General features: G+C 44.5%; 1 protein-coding gene across 1 annotated transcript in view; it reads right to left on the reverse strand.

The window, feature by feature from the left end:
* The window catches only part of LOC137367179 (dynein axonemal heavy chain 8-like), a 2,062,041-nt gene that overhangs the window by 387,408 nt on the left and 1,646,763 nt on the right, over positions 1–27,870 (reverse strand). The window contains exon 95 of the mRNA XM_068028615.1: positions 15,679–15,894. Coding sequence (XP_067884716.1) covers positions 15,679–15,894 — 216 coding nt within the window. The remainder of the gene's footprint in view (positions 1–15,678; positions 15,895–27,870) is intronic.

Below are 27,870 nucleotides of genomic sequence, written 5' to 3' on the forward strand. Positions count from 1 at the left end.
ATGTGGTACCATTATTTAAGAAGGGTAGCAGGGATAAACCAGGTAATTACAGGCCAGTAAGTCTAACATCAGTGGTAGGGAAACTATTGGAAACATTTCTGAGGAACAGGATTAATCTCCATTTGGAGAGGCAGCGATTAATCAGTGGTAGTCCGCATGGCTTTGTCAGGGAGAGATCATGTCTAACAAACTTGATTGAATTTTTCGAGGAGGTGTCGAGATATGTCGATGAGGGTAAAGCAGTTGATGATATCTACATGGACTTCAGTCAGGCTTTTGATATCCGGCATGGGAGATGGGTTAAGAAGGTAAGAGCCCATGGCATCCAAGGCAATTTGGCAAATTGGATCCAAAATTGGCTTCGTGCCAAGAGGCAGAGGGTGATGGTCGAGGGTTGTTATTGCGAGTGGAAGCCTGTGACCAGTGGTGTACCACAGGGATCGATGCTGGGATCCTTGCTGTTTGTAGTGTATATTAATAATTTAGGCGTGAATATAGGAGGTATGATCAGTATGTTCGCAGATGATATGAAAATTGGTGGTGTTGTAAATAGTGAGGAGGAAAGCCTTAGATTACAGGATGATATAGACGGGCTGGTAAGATGGGCGGAACAGTGGCAAATGGAATTTACTCCTGAGAAGTGTGACGTGATGCATTTTGAGAGGATGAACAAGGCAAGGGAATATACAATGTATGGTAGGACCCGAGGAAGTACAGAGGATTAGTGGGACCTTGGTGTACTTGTCCATAGATCACTGAAGGCAGCAGCACAGGTAGATAAGGTGGTTAGGAAGGCATATGGGATACTTGCCTTTATTAGACGAAGCATAGAATATAAGAGCAGGGAGGTTATGATGGAACTGTATGAAATGCTTGTTAGGCCACAGCTGGAGTACTGTGTTCAGTTCTGGTCGCCACACCATAGGAAAGATGTGATTGTACTGGAGAGGGTGCAGAGGAGATTCACCAGGATGTTGCCTGGGCTGGAGCATTTCAGTTATGAAGAGAGACTGAAAAGGCTAGCGTTGTTTTCCTTAGAGCAGAGAAAGTTGAGGGGGGACTTGATTGAGGTATACAAAATTCTGAGGGGCATTGATAGGATAGATAGGAAGAAACTTTTTCCCTTAGTGGAGGGATCAATAACCAGGGGGCATAGATTTAAGGTAAGGGACAGGAGGTTTAGAGGGGATTTGAGGAAAACATTTTTCAGCCAGAGGGTGGTTGGAATCTGGAATGCACTGCCTGAAGAGGGGGTAGAGGCAGGAATCCTCACAACATTTATGAAGTATTTAGCTGTGCACTTGAAGAGCCATAGCATACAAGGCTACATGCCAAGTGCTGAAAATGGGATTAGGATAGGTGCTTGATGGCTGGCACAGACAGGATGAGCCGAAGGGCCTGTTTGTGTGCTGTATAACTCTATGACTCTTCTTAGACCCACACTTCTCCCCTTCAGACTGAACATGAAATTCTATCATGTTATGATAGACATTGCACAGGTCTAGAATAGCCTGATAGAAAAACACGAAATACTGGAAATACTCAGCAGGTCTGGCAGCATCTGCAGAGAGAGAAGACGAGTTAATGTTTCAGGACGGTGACCCTTCACCAGAACTGGCAAATATTAGCAATGTAAAAGGTTTTAAGCAAATAAAGTGGGTGTGGGTTAAGAGATAACCAAAGAGAAGGTGTTGATAGGACAAGGTTACAGAGAATAACTGACCAGAAGGTCATGAAGCAAAGGCAAATGGTATGTTAATAGTGTGCTGAAAGACAAAGTGTTAGTGCAGAGAGGGTGTTAATTGACAGGAAAACAGAACAACCTGGCCCAAAGCACAAACATGACAAAAAAAGCAGTGGTTAGGTACATTGTAAAAAAAATGAATGATGAAACAAAATGAAATAAAATAAACAAATAAAAAAGCAAAAAGAAAAAATAGCTGAAAATAAAAAAGGGGGGCCCATCATGCTCTGAAATGATTGAACTCAATGTCCACTGCTCATTGATCGCTGCTCAATTAATACTACTGGTACAAAAGTGAGTACAAACTACATAACTTGACTGAATACAATCTGGTAGCTCATTCCTGGAGCACAAGATGCATAGCACATGTTTGAACATGTTTTGTCAAATTTATATAATTCCTACAAAAATCAATGTTGACCTGTGCACAGGTTTTAAAAATGCTACAAGACAAATGGGAGCTCAGGCAGGAGAGGAAGGGCCCATAACTCAATTCACAAACCTTAGAATTTAGCACTTTCAATAAATACACTGATTAAGACTCAATACAAAAGAAATTGTAAAACTGTAGTGTTTTACAGGCAGGCTGTAGTGTGCCTAATCAGTAAATGAGGTGCTGTTCCTCGAGCTTGCCTTGATGTTCACTGGAACACTGCAGCAATCCCAGGACAGAGATGTGGGAATGAGAGCAGGGGGGAGTGTTGAAATGGCAAGTAGCCGGAAGCTCAGGGTCATGCTTTCGGACTGAGCAGAGGTGCTCCGCAAAGCGATCACCCAGTCTGCGTTTGGTCTCCTCAATGTAGAGGAGACCACATCCTACTTTCCCCAGTACTGGTGCCAGTGTCCCATGGATTGAAGCGCATTTCTCCCAAACCAGTCTTTGAATCACGCATTCATCTTTTTAATCTTATTTACTCTCTGCTGATTTGCTCGTGGCTCAGGTAATAATCCAAGGATTATTATCTTTGAGCTTCAGCTTTTCAATTTAGCCCCTTACTGCTCAGACTCCCTAGTCCTAGTCCTTTCTATGTTTTTGGTACCCATGTGGACAACGGCAACTGGATCCTCCCCCTCCCACTGCAAGTTCTCCTCCAGCCCTGAGCAGATGTCCCGAACTCTGGCACCAGGCAGGCAACACAGCGTTCTGGACTCTCGCTCTCCACTGCAGAGAACTGTGTCTATCCCCTGACTATATTATCTGCTACTACCACTACATTCTTATTTACTACCTCGGATTGAATGGCTTCCAGTACCATGTGCCATGGCCTGTTTGCTCAGCCACCTTGCAGCCCTCACTCTCATCCGTGCAAGCTAAACAAAAACTCAAATCTGTTGGACAATTGTAAGGGCTGAGGCTCCTCCACTTTTGCCTTCTTGATCCCCATACCTGCCTCACTTGTAATCACACCTATCATGATGACTGATTGTGTGTGTGTGTGTGTGTGTGTGTGTGTGTGGGGTGGGGGGGGGGGGTGGAACGGAGGTGGGGGCTTAAGTATTAGATACTATATGGGATGAGAAATGGAAAGGAACACTCTGTACTATAGGGAGTCACCTGACCGGGGGGGGGGGGGGTGGGCGGTGCGGTGGGGGGGTGGTGGTTTGCAAGGCCAGACAGCACATGTAACAGCAATAGAAGCCTCCATTAAAGCTTGTTAACGTTAAATCTGGGACTGTAAGTGTGATTCTTTCAGCCTGAGATGTGACAACCGCGATGAGGATAAAAAAAATACAGAGGTAAATATGGAGATATTTAGGATCGTGTCATGGCATTCGCTGGAGCTGATATGTCTGCAGTCCAGGGAATTGAGCCATTTTATCCGATGGGTGATACCAGTACCATCAACGTGAAATGGAAAGCGTGTCTGGAGGAGATCGAAGCGTATGCTGACAATTGCGGATTGCTTTTGGGCGGTGTGACAGTGGTACAGAAAGCATAGCACCAGGCCTTATTGCTGTTCAATGTGGGAGCTTCTGTGAGGGAAACATTCAAGACATTGCCTGACATGGGAGAAAAGACAGATTATGAACATGCAGTGAAAGCTTTGAAGGATCATTACGGTGGTGATGCCAAATGTCACATTGCAAAAGCATTTTTCCCGTCAGATGAGACAGAAAGAGGGGAAACAGTAGACCAGTTTGTGATTCGTTTGAGGCAGATGTCAGATGGATACAATAATGTTGCAACAGTTCTGAATAACCAGGTAATGGATCAGGTGGTCCAACATTCCAAGTCAAATATGTTGAGGCACAAGCTGCAGGAAAGAGGAGGTGACTTAACGTTGGATGACATGGAAAGCGTGGCTGGAGGAGATCGCTGGAGGAAAATAGCAGCTACATTGGAAGCAGTGGATGGACAAGTTCACAGCATGAAACTTGGTCCCACCCCTGCCATTGGCACAACAAAATCTGAGGTTAACCGAGTGGCAAAATAGAATCCATTAGGTGTAAATGTAAACAGCAAAAGTCTGAGAGAGAGTGTTTCAGATGTGGCAACTTGGGGTACCATGGAAGAGATGCCTGCTGCCCTGCCAAAGGAAAGATATGTAGAAAATGTGGGGGCAAAGATCATTTGGCAAGACTTGGACAATATCCAGGCTTGGGCTGATAAGTGGCAAGTAACATTCGTGCCACGTGCCAGGCAATGACCATCTCCATCAAGAGAGAATCTAACCATATCCCCTTGACATTCAATGGCATTACCATCACTGAATCCCTCACTATCAGCATCCTAGGGACTGCCATTGACCAGAAACTGAACTGGAGTAGCCATATAAATACCATGGCTACAAGAGCAGGTCAGAGGCTAGGAATCTTGCAGCGAGTAACTCACCTCCTGACTCCCCAAAGCCTGTCCACCATCTACAAGGCACAAGTCAGGAGTGTGATGGAATACTCTCCACTTGCCTGGATGGGTGCAGTTCCAACAACACTCAAGAAGCTCAACAGCATCCAGGAAAAAGCAACCCGCTTGATTGGCACCCCATCCACAAACATTCACTCCCTCCACCACTGACGCACAGTGGCAACAGTGTGTACCAGCATTGCACCAAAGCTCCTTAGACAGCACCTTCCAAACCCGCGACCTCCACCAACTAGAAGGACAAGGGCAGCAAGTACATGGGAGCACCACCACCTGCAAGTTCCCCCTCAAGCCACACACCATCCTGACTTGGAACTATGTCGCAGTTCCTTCTCTGTCACTGGGTCAAAATCCTGGAACTCCTTCCTAACAGCACCGTGGGTGTACCTACCCCAAATGGACTGCAGCGGTTCAAGAAGGCAGCTCACCACCACCTTCTCAAGGGCAATTAGGGATGGGCAATAAATGCTGGCCTGGCCAGTGATGCCCACATCCCATGCATGAATAACAAAAAAGTGCAGAAGCAAAGCCGAACAGAGTGGGAAACCTGGCAAACCACGTAAAGGAAAGAAGGATGAAAATAATACAACTGTGAGACGAGTTGAAGAAGATGCAGTGAGTGAGGACACAAATAGCAATCATGGATACATATTTTATTTTAAGGGAGAAACCATGAAAAAGTTCCAGTGATTGTTGGGGGTGTTGAAGTGAGCATTATTGTAGATTCAGGCAGTGACAGTAATGTCATCAACAGAGCACTGTGGGAGGAACTGAAGACAAAGAGAATCAAGTGCACATCTTGAAAATGTGTCAAAAAGCTCTATCCTTACACATCTAAAATCTCACTTCAAACTGTTGGATGCTTCACTGCGGGTGTGAGAGCTGGGGATCGGAATGTAGAGGTAGAATTCATAGTGATTGAGGAGCATGGTGAACCTCTTCTGAGCACAGAAACTGCCCAATCCTCGGGGGTGCCACTCATTGGATTGAAAGTGAATTCTGTGAAATCCTCTGTGGAGCTTCAAGAGGGGATTGGACCAGGATTTCAAGGAATTGGGAAATTGCACAACTGCCAAGTGCGATTAACCGTTGATGAGAATGTGAAGCCTGTAGCTCAGCCTATACGCAGAACACCATTTGGTCTGAGAGGGAAGGTTGAGGCAAAGATGAAGGAACTGATTGACCAAGACATCATACAGCCAGTTGAAGGACCATCACCATAGGTAAGCCCCGTTGCGGTCATGCCTAAACCAAATGGTGGCATCAGGCTCTGTGTTGATATGTGATAGGTGAATGAAGCGGTAGTGAAAGAACGTCACCCACTTCCCACTGTGGATGAAGTCTTTCAAGAGTTGTTAACAAGCAAGGTATTCTTCAAATTGGACTTAAAATGGGGATACCACCAGCTGGAGCTTCATCCTGATTCAAGGAAAGTGACAACTTTTGTCCCTCACTGGACTTTACCGATACAAGAGATTGCTATTTGGAATCAATGCGGCACCAGAGATTTACCAACATGAAATCCATAAGGGATCACAGGAAAAGCCAATGTCTTCGATGACATAATTATTCATTGAGGCAATAGAGTGGAACATGACGAGAGGCTGAGATTAGTATTGGCTAGATTGCAGTCGGCAGGACTTACAGTAAATGCAGACATGTTCTTGCTGAGCCTGACAGAGTTAAGGATCACGGGGAATAAATTCATGAGCAGCAGAATCAATGCTGCCAAAGACAAGACAGAAGCAATAGTAGAGGCACCTGAACCACAAAATGCCAGCAAAGTGATAGGTTTTCTGGGACTTGTGAATTATTGTGCAAGGTATATCCCAAACTTCACTACCCTGGCTGATCCATTGATGAAGTTAACCAGAAAGGATGAATGGTTCAGACTTGATGAAGAACAGAAAGTTGCATTCAAAGCTTTGAAAGACAGCTTAACAAGTGCTTGAACCCTGGGATACTATGATCTGTATGCACCAATGAAAGTCATAGCAGATACTCGTCCAGTAGCATTAGGAGCAGCACTGGTTTGAATGCATGTTGAGGGCCCAAGAATCATTGTTTATGCGAGCAGATCTCTGACAGATGTGGAGCAGTTTGTGAAAACATGGCATGGATGTCAGCTTGCCAACAGACCCAATCCACCAGAAATAGTACGCAGCACGCTGTTACCGGCTGGAACATGGGAGGATGTAGCAATTGACTTCTTAAGCCCACTTCCTTCAGCAGAGTCCATACTAGTGGTATTGGCTATTACAGTCGTTATTATGAGTATGTGGTGATGAAGTCTACAATGGCAGAGAAAAGGGTGTTTGCATAAACTGAAATATTTGCAAGACTTGGTCTACCAGTCACTCTGTATTCAGGCAATGGGCCATAATTCATTTCACAGACCTTTGCAGATTACATGCAAGTCACAGGTATTCACCATCAATAAGGAACTCATAAATGGCCACAGGAAAATGGGCAAGTGGAACGACAAAACCAATCATTAGAAAAATGGATGAGCATTGCTCAGGCTGAGGGTAAAGACTGGAAGGAGATGTTATTGTCATATGTGGCCATGTATAGAGCACACACTATGATGGGAAAGAGCCCAGATGAGTTGTTATTTGGACGCAAAGTATGCACCAAGATGCTGGAGCTGAAGAACATCAGATTTGATCAGGAGGTTCGAGATCATGATGCAGAGGAAAATGTTTCATGTAGACCACAGAAGGAGAGCTAGACAGTCTGTAGTGATGCCAGGTGATAAAGTATTGTTGAGACAGGAGAGTCCGAGTAAGATGGACACACCATTTTACTCCAAGCCGTATACTATCATTGCCAAGATGGGAAACAGTGTGACTGTGCAGTCACCAGAAGGAGTACTGTATGACAGAAATTCTTCATGTGTCAAAAAATATCATGGTGAGAAAGACACCGTAGCAGATGAACAAGATGTAAGAGCTAAGGCGAAGCTGAGATCCAGCAATCCAGAAGTCCAAACAAGTGATGCTGATGGCAGGCAGACAGCTTGCTATCCGGAGGGAGAAACATCAGTTCCAGAGGGGGTGATGATGCTTCCTAATCCTGATGTGGTGACCAGAGTTTCTGAGACAACAGGCAGCCCACGGTACGAGAGGAGAGCACCAAAGCAATATGAAGATTTTGTGTGCGATTTATTGACGGAACATGAAAATGGAATCAGTGTGGAGCAACAATGGTGATTGAAACTATGTGATTTTAAGACGAAAAACAACAAATCTTGACACAAAGCACGTGCCAAGATGTGAAGTTTTGTGTTGTGATTATGTTCAAACAATAAGGATGTACACCGACCGCTGCCCTTGAAAGAAAATGTGTTGAAAGAAAGTGAAACACTGAACAAAAGAATTAAATTATATTGGATTGTGATGCATTGAACTTATTTGACATGTGTAATTGAACAAATTCATTTACTCAGTGAGTTAGGAAAATAATAATTTCTTAAGTTTGTTTGCAAAATTTGTTACAGTATCTTTGAAAAGGGAACGCAGTCTAGGCTACTTACACCAAACAGGAAAATCATGGACATGTTTCGGTCTGATAAGGGAGGGATGTCATGATGGCTGGTTCTGTGTGTGAGCTTGAGTATTAGATACTATATGGTATTGGGATGAGAAACAGAAATGAACACTCTGTACTATAGGCAGTTACCTGATCGGGGGGTGGGGTGCAAGATCAGTTAGCACATGTAGCAGCAGTAAGGCGAAGCCTCAATTGAAGCTAGTTAAATCTTTGTTAAAGTTAAATCTGTGACTTCAGGTTTCATTCTTTAAAGCCTGTGATATGACAATACCCCACTGTCCCTGACCGCTGACCAAATCAGAAGACACTATCCTAAGGGGTGTGACTGCTTTCCAGAACAAAATGTGCCAATAGCTTTCCCCATCCCTGATGCATCGTAGTGTTTGTAGCTTAGCCTCGAGCTCATTGACTCTGAGCCGAAGCTTCTAAAGCCGTAGGCACTTACTGCAAACGTGGTTGCTGTGGATCACATTATTGTCCACGAGCTCCCACAAACTGCAGCTGCAGCACATCATCTGCTCTGCCATCTTTATTGTGTTTTAATTAACAATTTAATTAATTAATTATTTTCTTAATTTAAAAAAAATTAATGCCTGTACTCATCAGCACTTACTGTATAAATTTAAACCTTGGTAATACAGTAAATCTTACTGCTTAAAAATAAAACAAAACAGGAGACTCAACAGGTTCTTACTTTCCTTCTGCTTAGAAACATAGAAAATAGGAGCAGGAGTAGGCCATTCAACCCTTCGAGCCTGCACTGCCATTCAATACGATCATGGCTGATCATCCAAACTCTGTATCCTGTTCCTGTTTTCTCCTTAAATAATTATAAGGCAGCTACTTCAATTTTTTTTATTTTTTTGTAAAGTTTTTCTAATTTCCAGCTATTTACATATGCACCCCAACAGCATGTACTAATCTAGCTGTTTACAGACACTCTCTAATAGCAGTTACTCACCAACCAATCCCCTTACAGCTTTCCTCTGATGCCACTGTTTGATTCTTTTTTCAAATTTAGTCAACTTGCGCCAACTCCTGAAGCTCCTAAAGGGTGTGAATGCCTTCTCGAACAGAGTCAACATGGTTTTGTGAACAGGAAATCATGATTAACCAATTTATTGGAGTTTTTTGATAGAGTAACATGCTGTAGATAAAGTGGAACCAGTGGATGTATTGCACTTTGATTTTCAGAAGGTTATTACAGAAAATAAAAGCTCATGGTGTAGGGGGTAACATATTGGCATGGATAGAAGATTGGCTAGCTAACAGGAAACAGAGAGTAGGCATAAATGGGTCATTTTCTGGTTGGCAAGATGGTGTGCCACAGGGATCTGTGCTGGGGCCTCAACCTTTTTCAATTTATATAAATGACTTGGATGAAGGGACCGAAGGTATGGTTGTTAAATTTGTTGATGACACAAAGATAGGTAGGAAAGTAAGTTGTGAAGAGGACATAAGGAGGCTACAAAGGGATATAGATAGGTTAAGTAAATGGGCAAAGATCTGGCAAATGGAGTAAAATGTAGGAAAATGTGAAATTGTTCATTTTGGTCGGGAGAATAAAAAAGAAGCATATTATCTAAACAGTGATAAATGGCAGAGCTGTGAGATGCAGAGGGATCTGGGTGTCCTAGTGTGCATGATTTACAAAAGGTTAGTCTGCAGGTACAGCACGTAATTAGGAAAGCTAATAGAATGTTATTGTTTATTATGAGGGGAATTGATTACAAAAGTAGGGAGGATATGCTTCAGTCATTGGTGAGACCAAATCTGGAGTATGGTGTACAGTATTGGTCTCCTTATTTAAGGAAGGATGTAAATGCATTAGAAGCAGTTCTGAGAAGGTTTACTAATCTAATACCATGAATGGACGGGTGGTATTATGAGGAAAGGCTCGACAGGCTAGGTTTGTATCCGCTGGAAATTAGAAGAGTAAGAGGCGACTTGATTGAAACATATAAGATTCTGAGGGGTCTTGACAGGGTGCATGTGGAAAGGATGTTTCCTCTTGTGGGAAAACCTAGAACTGGGGGCTGGATTTTACGTTGGGCGGCCGGGAGCTGGCCACCAACATAAAAGTTGGTAGGGATCCCGCTTCCGCCCGGCCTGGGGATCGGTCCCATATTTTACGGGTCCCTGGCCTTTAATTGTTCCAAGGCAGGACTTTCACCCATTTAAGGGAGGAAATTCTGCCTCATTGAGCTGCTGGCCAATCAGCGGACTGGCAGCTCTTAGTCCCAGCAGCGCCCCCCCGAGAATGGTGGCCACTGCTGGGACTGCAGCCTAGCCGAAGACATGGAGCTGGGACTGAAAGTATGTTTGTGGTTTGCCTCGCCATGGGAATCGGTCGCGACTGATTCGGTCGTTTGGGGGAAAGGGGGGCATCTCGGGTCCTGGGGGTAGTTGGGGAAGCGGGGGCGGCCGTCAATTGGGCACCCTGTGCCCGATTGTCAGGGCCCCCACCCCACCATGCGCTGAGAGGCCGCCAGGTATCACTGGGCAGCCTTTCACATCTACCAGATGCCGGCTTTCCACAGGTAAAATACCCGTGGAGGCGGGCGAAGGCCCTTAAATGGTCGTTAAGTGGCCACTTAAGGTCCTTGATTGGACTGGGGCGGGCAGCCCGTTTCTCGCCCCCCCCCCACGGCCCATGTAAAGTGGTGCGGAGGCGGGAGCGGGCCGGAAAGGCCTCCCGGAGCCTCCCACTTAATTTTACGCCACCACCCCGCCACCATCAGGCTCACTGGGGTGGTGTAAATTTCTGGCTTAGGGGTCACTGTTTAGAAATAAGGGGTTGCCCCTTTAACACAGAGATGAGGAGAAATTTTTTCTCACAAAGGGTCATAAGTCTTTGGAACTCTCTTCCTCAAAAGGCAGCGGAAGCAGAGTCTTTGAATATTTTTAAGGCAGAGTCATTGAGTTATATAGCACAGAAACAGGCCCTTCTGCCCTATCTATTCGAATCCCTTTTCTAGCACTTGGCCTGTAGCCTTGTATGCTATGGCATTTCAAGCGCTCATCTAAATACTTCTTAAATGTTGTGAGGGTTCCTGCCTCTACCACCCCTTCAGGCAGTGCATTCCAGATTCCAACCACCCTCTGGGTGAAAAAATCTTTCCTCAAATCCCCTCGAAAGCTCCTGCCCCTTACCTTAAATCAATGCTCCCTAGTTATTGACACCTCCGCTAAGGGAAAATGACCCTTACCCTATCAATGTCCCTCATAATTTTGTGTACCATAATCAGGTCCCCGCTCAGCCTTCTCTGCTCTAAGGAAAACAACCCTAGCCTATCCAGTCTCTCTTCATAGCTGAAATGCTCCAGCCTAGGCAACATCCTGGTGAATCTCCTCTGCACCCTCTCCAGTGCAATCACATCCTTCCTATAGTGTGGTGACCAGAACTGTGCACAGCTGTGGCCTAACTAGCATTTTATACAGCTCCATGTAAAGGACACTTGACTTTGAAAAAACAGTCCCTGGAAATGTTTTTTAAAAGGGGCACTGTGAGGAAAACAAGTCTTTCCAGGAAACCACTTGAATTCCAACTCAATAAACAACAGAGAACTTTGGACACCTGGAGAAGTTGTTTACAGAGAAGTGACAGGACAAGATTGATGGAGGTCAAAAGGTAGTCCTCCTGCTGTCGGTTTCACTTCTGAAATGTTTTGAGTTAGGATTGAACTATATAAAAAGGGAGACAATTTCCAAGGAGAGAAGAGAACTTCCAAGTAGAGAAGAGAATTCCCAAGGAAGGACAGAAAACCAGCACCTCTCGAAAAGACCCTGAAAATCCACTATGTCAACGCCTCTCGTCTCCTGTCATTGACGAAAAGCCTGCTAAAGTAATTCTCAACGCCGCCTGAAAAGAACTGTTCTAAAAGATCCCAGTGACCCGTCTACATGTACTCGGAGGCCAGACTGTATGCCAGTTTTGGAACACAACATATCTCATCTGCTGTTTCTTCAAGAATGAGAAAGTATTCAGCTCAAGTGTTTTTTTGTCTGTAATAGAGTTCTAAAAGCAAAAATCCCTTTATTTTTCCAGTTAACTGGTGTATATGTGAGTGTGAAGGGTGAAGGCAAAAAGGGAACTTTAATACTTCAATCTGTGTGATTTAAAAAAAAATTCATTCATGGGATGTGGGCATCGCTGACCAGGCCAGCATTTATTGCCCATCACTAATTGCTCTTGAGAAGGTAGTGGTGAGCTGCCTCCTTGAACTGCTGCAGTCCATGTGAGGTAGGTACAGCCACAGTGCTGTTCGGAAGGGGGTTCCAGGATTTTGACCCAGTGACAGTGAAGGAATGGCGATATAGTTCCAAGTCAAGACGGTGTGTGACTTGGAGGGGAACTTGCAGGTAGTGATGTTCCCATGCATTTGCTGCCCTTGTCCTTCTAGTTGGTAGAGGTCGCGGGTTTGGAAGGTGCTGCCTAAGGAGTCTTGGTGCATTGCTGCAGTGCATTTTGTAGATGGTTCACACTGCTGCCACTGCTGCTTTACTTCATTACTGGTTAAGACTTGTTTTATAATAAACTGATAATTTTGTTGTTTATTAAAGAAACCTGGTTGGTGTGTTTTATTCTGGAATAAAAATAGAGTTTATGATTGACCGTAATGATAAGTGGGAAAAAATTAAATATATGTTGTGACCCGTGGAGAACAGGAACTGGAATAAACAGTGCACTCCTTCCATCTCGGTCATAACAATCCTTTCTTAAATGTGGAGACCAAAACTGCACACAGTATTCCAGATGTGGTCTCACCAAACCCTTGTACAATTGTCGCAAAATTTCTTTGCAGCACCCTTTTTCTCTGCTTCATGATCTTGAACCTCCTGATCAAATCTAATGTCCTTCAGCTCCAGCATCTTGGTGTGTATTTTGCATCCAAATAGCAACTCAGCAGGGTTCTTTCCCATTGCAGTTTGTGCTCTATACATGGCCACATATAACATGTCACATATGACTCCAATCCCCTTGCAATAAAGACCAACATGTCATTTGACATCCGATTGCTTGCTGTACCGACATGCTAACTTTCTGCGTTCCTTGTACAAGCAGACCCAAGTCTCTTTGAACATCAAAACTTACAAGTTTCACACCTTTTAAAAAATATTCTGTTTTACTATTCTTATGGCCAAAGTGAATAACTTCACACTTTCCTACATTATACTCCATCTGCCATCTTCTTGTCCACTCGCTTAACCTGTCTACATTTCTTTGCAGCCTTTCTGTGTCCTCCCCACAGCTTACCATTCCACCTACCTTTGTATCACCAGAAAAATTAGATACATTACTCTGTCTCTTCATCTAAATCATTAATATAGATTGTAAATCTGACTCTCCAAAACTGATCCTTGTGGCACTTCATTATTCACTGCCTGCCAACTTGAAAATGCCTCGGTTATGTGCACTCTTTGTTTCCTGTCTGTTAACCAATCCTCTTTCCATGCTCATATATTACCCCCAACTCCATGAGCCCTTATCTTGCCTATTAACCTTTTGTGTGGCACCTTATTGAATGCCTTTTGGAAATCCAGATATACTACATCTACTGGTTCCCCTTTACCTACCCTACTAGTTATATCCTCAAAAAGCTATAAATTTGTCAAACAGGGTTTCCCTTAGTAAAACCATGTTGACTTGTTCTAATCATACTGTGCTTTTCTAGGTGAATTATTAAGACTCCCTTAATGATAGATTCAGCATTTTCCCAATGACTGATGTTTGGCCAACTGGCCAGTTCCCTGTTCTCTCTCTCCCTCCTTTCTTGAAAGAAAGTAACATTTGTCAACTTCCAATCTGATGAGGTTGTTCCCGAATCTAAGGAATTTTGGAAAATCATAGCCAGTGCCTCCACTATCTCTTTTAGAACCCTAGGGTGTAGGCCATCAGGTCGCAGGGATTTGTCAGATTTTAGTCCTTTAAGTTTCTCCAATACTTTTTCTCTGTTGATATTAATTTTCTTAATTTCCTCACTATTTTTAGCCCCTAGGTTACCATATATTTCTGGTATGAAACTTGTGTCTTCTACTGTGAAGACAGACACAAAATATATGTTCAATGCCTCTGCCATTTCCTCATTCCTCATGATAATTTCTCATGTCTCTGCTTCTAAAGGGCCAACGTTTACTTTAGCTACTCTCTTCCTTTCTATATACCTATAAAAGCTCTTACAATCTGTTTTTATATTACTGGTTAGTTTACTCTTATTCTATTTTTTCATTTTTATCAATGTTTTGGCCCTTCGCTGGTTTCTAAAATCCTCAGATTTGCTACTCTTTTTTGCAATATTTTATGCCTCTTCTTTTAATCTAATAACTATCCTTAACTTCCTGAGTAAGCCACGGATGGGTCTTTCTTGCTGACCTTTTGTTTTTCAATGGAATGTATTTTAGTTGAACATTTTGAATTGTTTCTTTAAGGTTTCCAACCGTTCATTTACCGCTGCACAAGCTGGTGCAGCAGAGGTGGGGATCCAATGAGCAACGAGGATAGCGAGGAAAATACTGCCTCCTCGGACGATGAAGATGCAGAGGGGAAAAATGGGCAAGGCATGCCAGATGAAGGACGCCACGGACAACACGAGAGTGGCTATGAGATACATGCAAGGGAGGCTCACAATGCGGTTATACATTCTTGTTTCTTTTGATCCGTTTTGCCAGTTGTAGCTTGACCAATAAAGACTCACCTTTATGCAGACATGTTGTCACTTTTCTTCCTTCCTTCAGGAGGCACTCGCTCATTGATCATTCACGCAGAACTGAGCTGGCCAGGCTCCAGAGCTGAGCCCTCGCAGCACAGTGGCTGTGTTGCAGCAAAGGGCCAAAGGCCTTACAGGAGAGGAGGGAGATTGTCTATGCTTTAAAGAAATGATTTATTCACCTTTATAACAGACCCTACCCTGTATATGTAAAGGACACAATCACCTCAGTCCTCACCATTTTTAAGTCACATTTCCATTATTTACATCATATTCCCACACGACTATTTGTGCTTGTTGCTCGCCAACCTTATTCACAACACTTTGTACTTTTACAAGAATTCTAAACCTGTCTTTGGATTCCTGGTGGTCCTTTTTATTCTCCTATCTAATATGGTACTACTTCCTCCACAAGTACAATCCAACATTCTCACTCCTTGATGCAGCTTATTCTTCTATTCTAGTTGTACATGCCAGTGCCCATCCCCACGCTAATTTAGTTTAAATGCTCCCTAACGACACGATTGAACATCCCTGTGAGGATATTGGTCCCAGTCCTGTTGAGGTTGAAACTAGATTACAAAACTATGGCACTAATTCTCCAACCTATGCACTTTGCCAGTGAAGTTTTGTGCCAGCAGAACAGTCCAGAAAAAGTTTCCATTTCTATTTTCACTTAAACTTCTGTAACAATGAAAATATTCATACAGCAGTCTATAATGCTGAAATGTATGTTTGCAAAAATCAGATTATACAGAGAAATTTTTGCAGTGTTTTTTGTTGATTTTAATGTTCTTCTGATTCAGTATTACCTTGAGAGGCAGCACCTCTTTGTTGATTGCAAAGAAGGAAGCCATAGCTTGAGTCCAGGACAACAAACCAGCAACATTCCCACAGACTTTCTTCGCATGTTCAAATGTATAATCATCCATCATGAAATATGGCTGGAGCAGTTCTACCGTTTCATCATTGATGGTGTCCTTTGGAAACTGCTGCAGGGCCTGGAGAAAACCAGTGCCACTCAATAACTGTAAAGGAGTGACAAAAATCCCTTGTTATGATTCAGATGAAGTCATCAATAGAGATTGATTGAGTCAATTAGTCAACAACTCCATTAATACTGTATCATGTGACAAGTAGAATGTCAGAAGGTAAACTAAATAGAGCTTGGTCTCTTTTATTTAGTCATTCTCACATTCTTAAATTGTATTTATGCATGGTAACAAAGAACAAACAGCACAAAGCACATGCAAAATGCTTCTTAACTTTTCTCAAAGGAGTTTATGAAGGTTAATACAAGGGGGAGATGATGGCACGGTGGTAATGTCACTGAACTAGTAATCCAGAGGCCCGGACTAATGCCCTGGTAGATCAAAGAACAAAGAACAGTACAGCACAGGAACAGGCCATTCGGCCCTCCAAACCTGCGCCGATCTTGATGCCTGCCTAAACTAAAACCTTCTGCACTTCCGGGGTCCGTATCCCTCTATTCCCATCCTATTCATGTATTTGTCAAGATGTCTCTTAAAAACGTCGCTATCGTACCTGCTTCCACTACCTCCCCCGGCAGCAAGTTCCAGAAACACACCCCGCTCTGTGCAAAGAACTTGCCTCGCACATCCCCTCTAAACTTTGCCCCTCGCACCTTAAACCTTTGTCCCCCAGTAACTGACTCTTCCACCCTGGGAAAAAGCTTCTGACTATCCACTCTGTCCATGCCACTCATAACTTTGTAAACCTCTATCATGTCGCCCCTCCACCTCCGTCGTTCCAGTGAAAACAATCCGAGTTTTTCCAACCTCTCCTCATAGCTAATGCCCTCCAGACCAGGCAACATCCTGGCAAACCTCTTCTGTACCCTCTCCAAAGCCTCCACGTCCTTCTGGTAGTGTGGCGACCAGAATTGCACACAATATTCTAAGTGTGGCCTAACTGACGTTCTGTACAGCTGCAGCATGACTTGCCAATTTTTATACTCGATGCCCCGACCGATGAAGGCAAGCATGCCGTATGCCTTCTTGAATACCTTATCCACCTGCGTTGCCACTTTGTGACCTGTGGACCTGAACGCCCAGATCTCTCTGCCTGTCAATACTCCTAAGGGTTCTGCCATTTACTGTATACTTCCCACCTGCATTAGACCTTCCAAAATGCATTACCTCACATTTGTCCGGATTAAACTCCATCTGCCATTTCTCCGCCCAAGTCTCCAACTGATCTATATCCTGCTGTATCCTCTGACAAGCCTCATTATTATCCGCAACTCCACCAACCTTTGTGTCGTCCGCAAACTTACTAATCAGACCAGCTACATTTTCCTCCAAATCATTTACATATACTACAAAGAGCAAAGGTCCCAGCACTGATCCCTGCGGAACACCACTAGTCACATCTCTCCATTCAGAAAAGCACCCTTCCACTGCTACCCTCTGTCTTCTATGACTGAGCCAATTCTATATCCATCTTGCCAGCTCACCTCTGATCCCGTGTGACTTCACCTTTTGTACCAGTCTGCCATGAGGGACCTTGTCAAAGGCTTTAATGAAGTCCATATAGACAACATTCACTGCCCTTCCTTCAACAATCATCTTCGTCACTTCCTCAAAAAACTCAATCAAGTTAGTGAGACACGACCTCCCCTTCACAAAACCATGCTGCCTCTTGCTAATAAGTTCATTTGTTTCCAAATGGGAGTAATTCCTGTCCCGAAGAATCCTCTCCAATAATTTCCCTACCATTGACGTAAGGCTCACCGGCCTATAATTTCCTGGATTATCCTCGCTACCCTTCTTAAACAAAGGAACAACATTGGCTGTTCTCCAGTCCTCTAAGACCTCACCTGTAGCCAATGAGGATACAAAGATTTCTGTCAAGGCCCCAGCAATTTCTTCCCTTGCCTCCCTTAGTATTCTGGGGTAGATCCCATCAGGCCCTGGGGACGTATCTACCTTAATGCTTTGCAAGACACCCAACACCACCTCCTTTTTGATAATGAGATGACTGAGACCATCTGCACTCCCTTCCCTCAGCTCATCATCCACCAAGTCCTTCTCTTTGCAAAGCACTCATTTAGTACCTCGCCCATTTCCTCTGGCTCCACACAAGATGTTTAGTTTAGTTTAGTTTAGAGATACAGCACTGAAACAGGCTCTTCGGCCCACCGAGTCTGTGCCGAACATCAACCACCCATTTATACTAATCCTACACTAATCCCATATTCCTATCACATCCCCACCTGTCCCTATATATTTCCCTACCACCTACCTATACTCGGGGCAATTTATAATGGCCAATTAACCTATCAACCTGCAAGTCTTTGGCAAGTGGGAGGAAACCGGAGCACCCGGAGGAAATCCACGCAGACACAGGGAGAACTTACAAACTACGCACAGGCAGTACCCAGAATCGAACCCGGGTCCCTGGAGCTGTGAGGCTGCGGTGCTAATCACTGCGCCACTGTGCCGCCCCTCCTCTGTCCTTGAGTGGGCCAACCCTTTTCCTGGTTACCCTCTTGCTCTTTATAAACGTATAAAAAGCCTTGGGATTCTCCTTAATCCAGTTTGCCAATGACCTTTCATGACCCCTTTTAGCCCTCCTTGCTTAAGTTCCTTCCTCAAGGGCTTTGTCTGTTCCCAGCCTTCTAGCCCTTACGAATGCTTCCTTCTTCTTTTTGATTAGGCTCACAATATCTCTCGTTATCCAAGCTTCCCGAAACTTGCCAAACTTATCCTTCTTCCTCACAGGAACATGCCGGTCCTGGAGTCTAATCAACTGACATTTGAAAGACTCCCACATGTCAGATGTTGATTTGCCCTCAAACAGCCGCCCCCAATCTAAATTCTTCAGTTCCTGCCTAATATTGTTATAATTCGCCTTCCCCCAATTTAGCACCTTCACCCGAGGACTACTCTTATCCTTATCCACAAGTACCTTAAAGTACGGAATTATGGTCACTGTTCCTGAAATGCTCCCCTACTGAGACTTCGACCATTTGACCGGGCTCATTCCCCAATACCAGGTCCAGTATGGCCCCTTCCCTAGTTGGACTATCTACATATTGTTTCAAGAAGCTCTCCTGGATGCTCCTTACAAATTCTGCCCCATCCAAGCCCCTAGCACGAAGTGAGTCCCAGTCAATATAGGGAAAGTTAAAATCACCCACCACTACAACCCTGTTACCTTTACATCTTTCCAAAATCTGTCTACATATCTCCTCCTCTACCTCCCGCTGGCTGTTGGGAGGCCTGTAGTAAACCCCCAACATCGTGACTGCACCCTTCCTATTCCTGAGCTCCACCCATATTGCCTCGCTGCATGACCCCTCTGAGGTGTCCTCCCGCAGTACAGCTGTGATATTCTCCTTAACCAGTAATGCAACTCCCCCACCCCTTTTACATCCCCCTCTATCCCGCCTGAAGCTTCTAAATCCTGGATCATTTAGCTGCCAATCCTGGCCTTCCCTCAACCAAGTCTCTGTAATAGCAACAACACCATAGTTCCAAGTACTAATCCAATCTCTAGGTTCATCTGCCTTACGTTATACTTCTTGCATTGAAACAAATGCACTTCAGACCACCAGTCCCGCTGTGCTAAGCAACATCTCCCTGCCTGCTCTTCCTCTTAATCTTATTGGCCCTATTTACTAGTTCCCCCTCAGTTATTTCACCTGCTGTCCAACTGCTCTTGTTCCCACCCCCCTGCCACGCTAGTTTAAACCCTCCCGAGTGACGCTAGCAAACCTCGCAGCCAGGATATTTGTGCCCCTCCAGTTTAGATGCAACCCGTCCTTCTTGTACAGGTCCCACCTGTCCCTGAAGACACCCCAATGGTCCAGATATCTGAAACCCTCCCTTCTACACCAGCTGTTCAGCCACGTGTTTAGCTGCACTATCTTCCTATTTCTAGCCTCACTGGCACGTGGCACAGGGAGCAATCCTGAGATTACAACCCTTGAGGTCCTGTCTTTTAACTTTCCGCCTAACTCCCTGAACTCCCCCTGCAGGACCTCGTCACTCTTCCTGCCTATGTCGTTGGTACCGATGTGTACTACAACCTCTGGCTGTTCACCCTTCCCCTTCAGAATGCCCCCTGTCCGTTCAGAGACATCCTTGACCCTGGCACCAGGGAGGCAACATACCATCCTGGAGTCTCTTTCACATCTACAGAAGCACCTATCTGTGCCCCTGACTATAGAGTCCCCTGTAACTATTGGTCTTCTGCGCTTTGTCCCTCCCTGCTGAACAACAGTGCCAGTCGTGGTGCCACTGCTCTGGCTGCTGCTGTTGTTGAAAGGGGTTGAAATCCCACTGTGGCAGCTGGTGGAATTTAAATTCAATTAATGAGTAAAAATCTGTAATTTAAAGCTGGTCTCAGTAATGGTGCCATGAAATTATCATGGATTGTTGTAACGATTGTTTTAAAAACCCATCTGGTTCACTAATGTCCTTTAGGGAAGGGAATCTGTTGTACTTACCCCGTCTGGCTTACATGTGACTCCCGACTCTCAGCAATGTGGTTGACTGTTAACTACCCTCTGAAATGGCCTAGCAAGACACTCAGTTATCAAGGGTAATTAGGGATGGGCAACAAATGTTGGCCTTGCCAGCGATGCCCACATACCATGAAAGAATAAACAAAAAGCATGGCCTCGTTGAATTTTTAGCCACTTGTGTCTTTCCCAGGTTAGATGCACTTTCGGAATGAAATCTAGCACCTACTCCAGTCTAAATCCACCTCCCCTTTAAGACTTTAAATAGTGCAAGCTAGCTTGAACTCGTGCTGGCCTCTCATGATTTTGCATTCTCTGTTCAGGTGCGCAGCCACTCAACAGCATGCTTAACTCTGGCTGCACACTACAATCATGTAAATAAGCATGTTGCATGAAGTTTGCTTGCTAACTGCATCAGAAGAAACTGATGCAAGTTAATCACACATAGCAATCCCTGCGTCCATATTGAAGCCATCAGGTTTTGCCCCCAAACTGTTCTCCTGGAGTCCCAGCCAACATTTACTCTTTAACCAACATCTACACTGGATGTTCTGGCCATTTATTTAATTTCTGTATGTGGGACTTTGCGATGTGCTGGTTTCAAACATTATAATGGTGACAAACTTCAGAAGTGCTTCATTAGATGTAAAACTCTTTGGGAAATAGCGACGTCGTGAAATGCAAGTTTGCATGTCTGCATCAAAGCTGTGATAAGGCATAATGATGACTGGTTCTTGTGGAACCTGAACTGAACAAGTAATTGGTGAATCAATGTTTTTTTGTATTCATTCATGGGTTCTGGGCGTCACTGGCCAGGTCAGCATTTATTGCCCATCCCTAATTGCCCTTGAGAAGGTGGTAGTAAGCTGCAGTCCATGTGGGGTAGGTACGCCCACAGTGCTGTTAGGAAGGGAGTTCCAGGATTTTGACCCAGCTACAGTGAAGGAACGGCGATATAGTTCCAAGTCAGGCTGGTGTGTGACTTGGAGGGGTACTTGCAGGTGGTGGTGTTCCCATGCATTTGCTGCCCTTGTCCTTCTAGTTGGTAGCGGTCGCAGGTTTGGAAGGTGCTGTCTAAGAAGCCTTGGTGCATTGCTGCAGTGCATCTTGTAGATGGTACACACGGCTGCCACTGTGCATCGATGGTGGAGGGAGTGAATGTTTGTGGATGGGGTGCCAATTAAGCGGGTTGCTTTATCCTGGAAGGTGTCGAACTTCTTGAGTGTTGTTGGAGCTGCACCCATCCAGGCAAGTGGAGAGTATTCCATCACACTCCTGACTTGTGCCTTGTAGATGGTGGACAGGCTTTGGGGAGTCAGGAGGTGAGTTACTCGCCGCATGATTCCTAGCCTCTGACTTGCTCTTGTAGCCATGGTATTTATATGGCTACTCCATTCAGTTTCTGGTCAATGGTAGCCCCTAGGATGTTGATAGTGAGGGATTCAGTGATCGTAATGTCATTGAATGTCAAGGGGAGATGGTTAGATTATCTCTTCTTGGAGATGGTCATTGCCCGGCACTTGTGTGGCGCGAATGTTACTTGCTTGACACTATTGCTAACTCCTTCAATCACTTTGTTGATTTATGGAGAAACTTGGTCTCTCTCAAAGGCATTTTTAAAAATCTCATGGATAGGGATTCTTGATTCTCCACATAACTGCATAAGTTTGATCCAGTCTTCAATTCAATAACAGATCATAGCGTCATTGAATGATACAGTGCAGAAAGAGGCCATTTGACACATGGTGCCTGTGCAAGCTCTTTGGTAGAGTTAGCCAATTAATTCAACTTCCCTGCTCTTTCCTCACAGCTCAGTAATCTTTTGCCTTCAAGTATTTATCCAATTTTCTTCTGAATGTTGCTATGGAATGTGCTATATAGATACAGGCTGTTGCTGCTCTGCTACCTTGTAGGATCTGTAGCCATGTACTCCATGGTCCCTCTTGTCCTCTGCACTTCTCAGAATCCTACCATTTATTGTGTATTCCCTTGCCTTGTTTGCCCTCCCAAACCCATTACCTCACACTTCTCTGGATTGAGTTCTATTTTCCGCTTTTCTGCCCACCTAGTCAGTCCATTGATATCTTGCTGCAGTCTACAGCTTTCTTCCTCATTATCAACCACACAGCCAATTTTTGTATCATTTTCATGCTTCTTAATCATTCTCGCTACATTTAAATCTAAATCATTGTTATACAGCGTGAAAAGCAAGGGACCTAGTACTGAGCCCTACGGAATTCCACTGAAAACAGCCTTCCAGTCACAAATATACCCGTCGACCATTACCCTTTGTTCCCTCCCACTGAGCCAATTTTGAATCCAACTTATCCATGGATCCTATGGATCCCATGGGCTTTTACTTTTGTGATCAGTCTGCCATGTGGAACAAAAGCCTTGCTAAAATCCATATAGACTACATGAAATGCACTACCCTCATTGATCCTCCTTGTTACCTCCTTAAATTTTTTTTAGCAAGTTAGGCAGACATGACTATAATAAAAGCAAAATACTGCGGATGCTGGAAATCTGAAATAAAAACAAGAAATGCTGGAAATACTCAGCAGGTCTGGCAGCGTCTGTGAAGAGAGAAGCAGAGTTAATGTTTCAAGTCAGTGACCCTTCTTCAGAACTGGCAAATATTAGAAATGTGAAAGGTTATAAGCAAGTAAAGCGGAGGTGGGGCAAGAGATAACAAAGGAGAAGGTGTAGATAGGACAAGGTCACAGACATGACCTTCCCTTAAAAAACCCTTCATGATTGTCCGTGATTAATCCATGCCTTTCTAAATGACAATTTATACTGTCCCTCAGAATTTTCTCCAATAAATTTCCCACCACCAAGATTAGGTGAACTGGTTTGTAATTACTCGGCCTGTCCTTTTCTCTCTTTTTAAACAATGGTACAATATTAGCTGTCCTCCAGTTCTCTGGCACCATCCTGGTCAGAGCCTTTGCTATTTCCTTCCTTGCTTCTCTTAATAGGCTGGGGTATGTTTCACTGGGGTCTGGCGACTCATCTACCTTCAAAGCAGCTAAACCCTCTCTCAGTATATTTATCCCAACCAATATTTCACACTCAGGGCTCGATTTTACCGGGCCCCCGGCGTCGGGCTCCGTGGCGGTGCGGGGTGGTGGTTGATGGGGCGTCGGAAGATAGGGGGGTGGGGAGGAGGGCAGGCTACCCGGGCTATTTAAATGAGCTGCCACGCAGGAGATTGCTGTGGCTCTGCGGTGTGCAGCCTGCTGAAAGCAGCAATGGGCTCTTAAAATCCAGTCCTCCTTCTCTTTAACTAGCATAGATATAATGGGGACTTGAATTATTCTAACATCGACTGGGATAGTAATACTGTAAAGGGCAGACAGGAGCAAGAGTTTCGGCAGTGTTTTCAGGACAATTTTCTAGATCTGTATGTTTCCAGTCATTTGGACAAATGTGGATTCATTAAGGAAAGCCAGCATGGATTTGTTAAAGGCAAATCATGTTTAACCTACTTGAATGAGATTTTTGATGAGTTAACAGAGAGGGTTGTTGAGGGTAATGCAGTTGATGTGGTGCACGTGGACTTCCGAAAGGTGCTTGACGCTGTGCCACAGGACAGGCTTGTCAAAAAAGTTAAACGCGTAGAGTAAAAGGAACAATGGCCGCCTGGATACAAAGTTGACTGAGTAACAGGAAACAGTAAAGGTGAATGGTTATTTTTCAGACTGGATGAAGGTATACAAAGGGGTACCCCAGGGATCGGTATTGGGACCACTGGTTTTCTTGATCTATGTTAATGTTGAGTATGCAGGACAAAATATTTGCAGATAACATCAAACTTGGAAATATTTTGAACTGAAAGGAGGACAAAGATAGATTTCAAGAGGACATAGACAGGTTGTGGAATGGGCAGACACATGACAGATGAAATTTAATGCAGAGAAGCATGAAGTGATACATTTTGCAAGGAAGAACGAGGAGAGGCGATATGAAATAAAGAATACAATTCTAAAGGGGGTGCAGCAGAAGACCCTGTACCCTGTGGGTGCATGTGCACAAATATTTAAAAGTGCAGGCAGGTTGAGAAAGTGGTTAATAAGGTATATGGAATCCTGGGCTTTATAAATAGAGGTATACAGTACAAAAGCAAGGATGTTCTGGTGAATCTTTATAAAACACTGGTTTGGCCTCAAGTGGAGTATTGTATCCAATTCTGAGCACCACGCTTTAGGAAGGTTGTGAAGGCATTAGAGGGAGTGCAGAAAATATTTATGAGAAAGGTTCCAGGGATGAGGGACTTCGGTTACGTGGATAGATTGGAGAAACTGGTGCTGTTCTCTTTAGAGAAGAGAAGGTTGGGAGGAGATTAGATAGAGGTGTTCAAAATAATGAGGGGTCTGGACCAAGTAGATAGGGGAAAACTGATTCCATTAGCCAAAGGGTCAAGAACCAGGGGTTGCTGATTTAAGGTGAATTGCAAAAGAACCAAAGATGACATGAGGTAAAACTTTTTAAAGTAGTGAGTAGTTAGAACCAGGAATGCACAGTCACAGAGTATGGTGAAGGCAGATTCAATCAATGCTTTCAAAAGGGAATTGGATAATGACCCGAATAGAAAACATTTTCAGAGCTACAGGGAAAGGGTGGCAAGAGAGGGATGAGCTGAGTTGTTCTTGCAGACAGCCAACGCAGACACGATGCCAAATGGCCTTCTTCTGTGCTGTATCCATTCTATGATTTTATGATTCTGTTCCAGGATTGCCACAATTTCAAAATTTTCATCCCCTTGTTCAAATCTCATCATGGCCTCACCATCAGCATTTGCTCCACCATTGACAATCATGCCTTCAGCTGGCTAGGCCCTAAGTTCTGGAATTTCCTCTCTAAACCTCTCTGACTTCCTACTGCACTCCTTCTTTAAGATACTCTACCTCTTTGACTAAACTTTTAGTCACCCCTTCTATCCCACTTTCTTTGGCTCAGTGTCCATGTTTTCTTTAGACTTTTGAAAAGCTTCTATAGCTACAATGTTTACATTGTCCCCGCCTTGCCCCCCTTTTGTGAAGGCAGAAGCAAAGTATTCATTAAGAACAATGCCCATGTCCACTGCATCCACACATAGGGCTGCATTTTATGCTGGAGGCGGGGCTCCCGGCACCAGGCCGAAAAAGCAGGGGGAGCCCACCTCTACCTACTCCCACTACGCGCCTCCCCTCCCTCCCCCTACCCCAGAGTGATCCTCCGGTCTTCTTGTTTTAGGATGCGGGATCCCTGTCCCTTTAAGGACTTTTAAAGGGACAGGAATCCAGCCTCCAAGAGCTGCCAGCCAATCACAGGGCCAGCAGCTCAGCAGTATTGGCAGTGCCACTAGGAGCGGTGGCCCTGCCAGTGCTGTAGAGGCCTCAGACCCAGGCCCAGTGGTGGAAGCCCAGACCAGAGGTAGGTGAGGCAGGATCACCAGGACCAGTCCTGAAGGCCCTGTGAGGGGTGGTGGCAGGGTGGTTGAACAGTCCTGGGGAAGGGGGTTCCCAGGGGGTAAGGTTGCTCCCAGTGGGTGTCCTCCATGGGCTACAAATATCCCCCTCCAAGCAGGGAGGGAGGACACCTCATTTTACAAAGTGTCCTCCCCACGCAGCAGAGGCACTCCTGCCGCTGGTAAGATCCCAGTGGCGACGGGAAGAGGCCCTTAATTGGCCACTTCAATTTGCCTCAAGGCAGGAAGGCCGTTATCGGCCTATTCGCCCCCCACCCCTCCCAGGAAGATTGCTGGGCATTGGGGAGGCGATGGGTCCTCCACCCTGCCATCCCCTCCACCACCGTTGCGATTCTCCATGCGCCCCCGCGCCTCTGATCCCACCTCGGCCATAAGTTCCCTTTTTGGCCTCGAATAGGCCTTATTCTTTCATTAGTTATCCTCTTGCTCTGTATGTATTTTGGGGATTTCCATGATTTTACTTGTTAATATTTTTTCATGTCTTCTCTTTGTTTTCCTGGTTTCCTTTATAATTTCACCCAGCCCTTTAGCCTCTAGGCTTTTTGCAGAATTGAGCTATTGGTATGTGACGTCTGCTTCCATTTTTTTGCCTTATTCTACAATGTATGTTCTTGACATCCAAGGGGCTCTAGATTTGGGAGACCCCTTTTGCCTTGTGGGAACATATTTGTTCTAAACCCTCACTATCTCCTCCTTGAATCCCACCCACTGCTCTAATACTGATTTATCTGTTGTCAGTCCATTTTTGATAAATCACGTTTCAGCCCAGTAAAATTGGCCTTTCCCCAATTGAGAACTTTAACTCCTGGTCTATCTTGTATTTTTCCATAACAACACGAAATCTATGATCACTACAACAAAAATGTTCTGTCATGCTAAGCCCCTACTGCCAAGAATGAGGCACATCAATTTTGTCATGAACATTGCTTTTTAACTGTTGTTGGAGCAAGGAAATGACTTGTTAAACAGATCAGCCGTGGCTGGAAAAAAAAACATTTACATTCTAACAGACATCGAAGGTGAGGAAGCGTATTTCAGGGCCTGCTAAGGAGAATACAATCCACAAGGGCCAGGACTGGTTAGACTAGCTGGTCACATGACTACCTGGATGTTCCAGGGTTTTCCACAGAGAGTTTGAAGGCAGAAATTCTGTTTCCTCCTGGACTGAGAAGATCTCTCTCCTGTCTGCTCCCATCTCTTTCTCACAAGCCTCTAAATCCAATGAAGACACATGAACCCCAAGAGAGAAAATGCTCCTACAGGGAACAAAGTTTAAGAAGAAAACTCGGCCCTGACGAAAAGCAAGATCTACCTGCAATCAAAGACTCTACAGTGAGCTTGAAGAACCATAATAACAACTCTTCAGATATTGCCTCAAACTTTTCCACTTTATTCTTCTTCTGCTCATTTCTGGTTCTATTTGCATGTGTCTATCGAGTATGCATGCTAGCGTGGGCACGTCGTGTATCCGTTGGTGTCAACTGAATTAGAATTTAAGTTCAAGTTTAATAAATTTTAACATTTCTTCTTTAAACCTGAGAAAGCCTGTTTGTGCTGGTTTCTTTGCCTTATCATTGGAAAGCGGTGATCAAGGATTCACCAAGGGGGAGCTAAAAACACGGTGTGTTTAAAATTAAACCCTGTGACAGTAAGACCAGGTGAAGGCTGAAAAGGAACCCTAGACCCCTTTCTCACCTGGTCGTAACAGAAATTTGGGGGCTAGCGTTTGGATTGACCCACAGACAAACTAGAGAAATTGGAAGTGGGAAGCCAAATTGTTCCCAATCAAAAAAGAGGAAGTTTTCCATTTTTCCCTTGAATCTGAAGAAGCAGAAACAGGGGTAGAAGCAGACCCAGACAGTGTACAGCTAGCAAAGATACAATTGGAACAAAGGAAACTTGAATTTGAGGAAAGAGAGCGGTAGAAAGAGAGAGCCTTCCAGGAGGAATGTGAAGAAAAAGAGAGGAAAGAGAGAAAGGCAGGAGATAGGAACGAGAAAGAAAGAGAGAGAGAAAGAATATTCCAGAAAGAATGCAAAGAAA

The sequence above is a fragment of the Heterodontus francisci genome, chromosome 3, assembly GCF_036365525.1.
Source record: "Heterodontus francisci isolate sHetFra1 chromosome 3, sHetFra1.hap1, whole genome shotgun sequence".
NCBI lineage: Eukaryota > Metazoa > Chordata > Chondrichthyes > Heterodontiformes > Heterodontidae > Heterodontus > Heterodontus francisci.